The sequence below is a fragment of the Seriola lalandi genome, unplaced genomic scaffold (genome assembly GCF_002814215.2).
Source record: "Seriola lalandi dorsalis isolate HSWRI2012SDOR001 ecotype SW California unplaced genomic scaffold, Sedor1 jcf7180002054953, whole genome shotgun sequence".
Classification (NCBI taxonomy): Eukaryota; Metazoa; Chordata; class Actinopteri; order Carangiformes; family Carangidae; genus Seriola; species Seriola lalandi.
This window is the reverse complement of record NW_019525504.1, coordinates 1,974,375-1,978,915: the sequence shown is the minus strand read 5'-3', so window position 1 is coordinate 1,978,915 and position 4,541 is coordinate 1,974,375. Positions and strand designations below refer to the sequence as shown.

Below are 4,541 nucleotides of genomic sequence, written 5' to 3'. Positions count from 1 at the left end.
ACGTTTTTTGTCATTTTTATGCCTTATTATACTATGACATTTTTTGAAATTTCATGCCATACTATACTATGACGTTTTTTGCCATTTTTATGCTCTACTATAATATGATTTTTTGGGGGATTTTTATGCCTTACTATACCTTGACGTTTTGTGCCTGACTATACTATGACGTTTTTTGTCATTTTTATGCCTTATTATACTATGACATTTTTTGAAATTTCATGCCATACTATACTATGACGTTTTTTGCCATTTTTATGCTCTACTATAATATGACTTTTTTTGGCATTTTTATACCTTACTATACTCTGACGTTTTGTGCCTGACTATACTATGACGTTTTTTGTCATTTTTATGCCTTATTATACTATGATTTTTTGAAATTTTATGCCATACTATACTATGACGTTTTTTGCCATTTTTATGCTCTACTACAATATGACTTTTTTTGGCATTTTTATGCCTTACTAAACTGTGACGTTTTGTGCCTGACTATACTATGACGTTTTTTGCCATTTTTATGCCTTATTATACTATGACGCCCCGAGGCACTCCTCTCAGCTATTCTAGCTGTAGAGGAGTGCCTCGGAGCTGAGCACCCGTGGCACTAATAAGCATAACACACGTGTGACTGGAGGGGACTTTGAAATTTGTGCATGTGCTATTGACTGTGTGAACTACAAATTAAGCAGAGAGTTGATTACATTAATGAGCCACTGGTTGTTTATGAGTCCACGACCCTCTCTTCTCACCAGCTCTTCTGTTCTTTCTGACGCAGGCGGACTCAGCGGTGGAGGAGGTATCCGCTCCGGAGCTGTCTGTGGAGGAGGCGTGGTGCGGAGCGGAGGGCCCCGCCTCCATAGCTGAGCTGGCCCTGGAGCAGAGAGGCGTTCACTACCCCCTGGTCCAACACCACTGCCTATTTGCCTCTCTGCTACATGCTACCATGACCTTCAGTCTGAAGGTGAAACCACTCAGCCTGTACGACAGCAAGGTGAGGAAACAGCACAAGTGCACGCACGCACGCACATACACACACACTCACACTCACTCACTCACTCACTCTTGTTGTCTGTGAAGGTGCACCTGAGTCTGGGCTTGTTTTCTCACACAGACACAGGATCGATACTGATTGCTCCTTTAAAACACAAAATAATTAAGGCAGCCTTCACAAAAACATTATAGATTTTCTTTGTTCTTCTGTCTAAACATCTTGTCATGTGTCTACCTCTACTTTGAATCAATACTTAAATGAATACATCATCCATGATTCATGTGGAAATAAACTGTATTCCTGATTCAGATCTGAACCAATACACATTTGTTCCAGGGTAAGAATGCTTTCTTCAGAGATCTGACGACCATCCAGCTGATGCCCAGTGGAGACATGGACCCAGGCCTGGTGTCATTACGACAGGAGGTGAGAGGTCAAACTCAAACGCAGGGGATGAGAAGAAAATGATTCTCCATACCGCTGGTCTCATGTGTTTTTCTCATCCCCCGTCTCTGTCACAGTTCCTCCTGCGGGTGCTGACTGGCTGGGTGCAGGCTATAGATGATCCTTCCAGCTCCGCCTTTGGCAGCGGGTGCCCCCCTCTACCCTCAAGTGGCCCCAAGGCTGACTGGTGGCCCTCGCTGTGCCTGGAGCTGGGCTCCCTGCTGCAGGTCAACCCCGACATCCTGCGTCGGCACCTCATCTGTGAGCTCTACAACCAAGGCCTGGACCTCCGGGCAGAAGAGGTGAGGGGAAACGTGGTTTGTTCTGAAGCTAAAATTAGGATGATACTACTTATGTTCTAATGTATTAAATCCTACAGTGTTGTACTCTTGTGTTCTGACTCCACCGGTTTGGTGTTGCATCCTGTCCTTCAGGTGATGTTAGAAGTGGAAGATAAGGACGTGCTGGGCTCCCAGCTGTTGGTGCTGACCGGACAGAGGCTGAGCTACTCGCTGCTCCACAGCCAGAGCCAGACGCAGGCCGCTATGGAGCTGTTGGCCCGCCTGCCCCCCACCCTCTGCACATGGCTCAAAGCTATGGTGAGACACCCAGCACCGTACTGACCTCTGCCATCTAATACACTAAAGATATTTCAGTTGCAGATTCTCAGAGACAAATAAATGTATTTACATACCCAGCATTTTCCATTATTTCCAAACCTTGGCTCACAGTATTTACTGTGGTGCCCTGAACCACATATTCTCAAATTCATATTACTAACTCTATACATTCCTTTACATTTAAATTTTTTAAATAATAACCACACAGGAAGATGGTGGAGGTTAGAGTGTGAAAAAAAAAACTACCAAAACCCAAATTAATTTCAAATAGAGAAACCCTGAAACTCATTTTCATAAAATTAAATATTGATACCACTTGATTCCTAATGTTGTTTAATAATGTATGGAATATCATTACTATTTTGAGCTGCAGGACCCAAGTGAGCTGCGGTGCCCCCTGGTCCCCCTGCCCCAGACCAGCCGACTGGTCAGCCGTCTCATTGAAATCCTGCCAGAGAACCACGCACAGTACAGCCTGGCCCTGCACCTTCTGGAGGCTGTGGAGGCCCTCACCACTGAGGACTGACCCTGAGAGGGAAAACAGGATACCCCCCACCTCCACCACCACCATCCCCAACCCTCCTTGTACCACTTCAGAATGTGGATTGTGGTGAAGCCTGCTCATATGCAGCAAATGAGAGACTGTCAATGAAGAGAAAGATGACAAACAGCCTTCTCACCCTTTTCCCCTCATCGTGGAGGAGGTTTTGTGTTTGGTCATTCAGCTCATGATAATATGATAGAATCAACCTGGCAACTTACTTGTAGAAGGCAGTGACACACAGTGGGCATGTTAGGCCTTTCATTTTTTAATCCATAATTTTTGAGCATTTAACATAAATTTAATACTTGTGTTATTGAGAAGTATTGTTTAGAGTCTAACTATATGAGATGTTGTTAAGCAGTGGGGCATGTCTTTTCTTTGTCACTTTAAACTCATCTTCAGTCCGTTTGATTTTAAAATCAGATGTCAATGTGTGGGTGTCCCGTGTGCCATATCAGAGTTCTGTTTGATCTTTCTCCTTCTTTCTTCCCTCTCACGGACAAGAGATGTATCATAAAGAAATATGGACCTTTATTTTTTATTTATATATGCAGACAGTACTGTACTAGCTGTGCCTGTACACCTCCTTTTCTGTAGTCCCACGTCCAGCTGCTCCCACTGGGCTGATCCAACACAGAATAAAGAGGTTTCTGAAAAGCTTAGATGTTTTCATTGTATTGACTTTCACTGAAAACAAGTTCCGGATAAAACTTAATTTATTTATAACTCAGATACATTTCTTATACACCGTCGATTTTATGGGAAAGTTTACAAGGAACAGGTTTTATCATACAAAGATAGGTGTTCACCAAAATTCCCCCTCCTCATCCTCTCTGGGCTATCAATCGTATACTGTTGTCACACAGTGACACTCTGTAATGAATTGCTTCTCTATACATTTACACATTGAAAAAAACAGCAAGTCCTTTGAACGGTGTCTCTTTTCAACTGGAAATCAGGTCAGTATTTTCAGTGACGTGTGATATTGACAGTAAACAGTCTTTCCCATGCTGCATCAGATCGCTTGGTGGTACGAGATCTAATGTATAACCAGCACATTCATGCCACAGCCAAGCAGCTGGGGCCAACTCGGACATTTTGGTTTTAAGAGCTCGCTGACAGGCAGCTCTAACAAACTCTGTGGGCGGATCAAAAGCTGTTACTGGGTCGTTCACTCCCAACGCCAACCCTGTGCTAAGCTGCAGTGTCTCTTCACTGGCATCATCAACAATGAGCAAAAATGTGACTGAGGCAGCAGCTGATTTTTGTGATGGTGACAGGGAGAGTGAAACCTGGCCTCTATTCAGCCTTCAAGGGCAACATAAAACACGTGCAGCGAATCGAAAGAGCCTTGGTGATAGCTGGTCGTCATGGTCAGAATGTCAGGCCCAGGTCATTGGGCCTGTGAGACCACGGTCTGGCAGCGCGGGCACAGGCAGTCTGCTGACTCAGCAGTGTAGCGCCGGCACCTTGGGCACCGGGCACCGGAAGCGGGCACCACCGCTATATCGTAGGCGCTGTCCTCACGGATGACACCACCTGATGAACAGATACACACAGACTGAGCATGTGCATCGCTCACTCATGTTTTCAAACTTTTCATCCATTTCTGACATAATTATCATAGAAATCAAAGGAACTCTCCTGATATATATAAAAATGTGTAAACTATGATTCTGTTTATTTATTTATTAGTGCCACGGGTGCTCAGCTCCGAGGCACTCCTCTACAGCTAGAATAGCTGAGAGGCACAAAACGTCACAGTATAGTAAGGCATAAAATTTCAAAAAACGTCATAGTATGGCATAAAATTTCAAAAAACGTCATAGTATAGTCAGGCACAAAACGTCACAGTATAGTAAGGCATAAAAATGCCAAAAAAAGTCATATTCTAGTAGAGCATAAAAATGGCAAAAAACGTCATAGTATAGTATGGCAT

General features: G+C 43.9%; 2 protein-coding genes across 13 annotated transcripts in view; one reads left to right on the top strand and one right to left on the bottom strand.

The window, feature by feature from the left end:
* rab3gap2 (RAB3 GTPase activating protein subunit 2 (non-catalytic)) overlaps positions 1-3,264 on the top strand; it is a 22,642-nt gene extending 19,378 nt beyond the window's left edge. For 6 of the 10 annotated variants that reach the window (XM_023394695.2, XM_023394694.2, XM_087170572.1 and 3 more), the window contains exons 31-35: positions 779-994; positions 1,331-1,420; positions 1,516-1,740; positions 1,873-2,037; positions 2,432-3,264. In XM_023394695.2, the coding sequence (XP_023250463.1) occupies positions 779-994; positions 1,331-1,420; positions 1,516-1,740; positions 1,873-2,037; positions 2,432-2,584 (849 nt within the window). In that variant the 3' untranslated portion in view covers positions 2,585-3,264. Of the gene's footprint in view, positions 1-778; positions 995-1,330; positions 1,421-1,515; positions 1,741-1,872; positions 2,038-2,425 lie in introns of all 10 variants that reach the window. The other 4 variants (XM_023394690.2, XM_023394689.2, XM_023394692.2 and 1 more) reach the window with 1 other exon arrangement.
* Positions 3,265-3,300: 36 nt separating this feature from the next.
* The window catches only part of iars2 (isoleucyl-tRNA synthetase 2, mitochondrial), a 17,033-nt gene continuing 15,792 nt past the window's right edge, over positions 3,301-4,541 (bottom strand). For all 3 annotated transcript variants that reach the window (XM_023394696.2, XM_023394697.2, XM_087170573.1), the window contains one exon: positions 3,301-4,141. In XM_023394696.2, the coding sequence (XP_023250464.1) occupies positions 3,996-4,141 (146 nt within the window). In that variant the 3' untranslated portion in view covers positions 3,301-3,995. The remainder of the gene's footprint in view (positions 4,142-4,541) is intronic.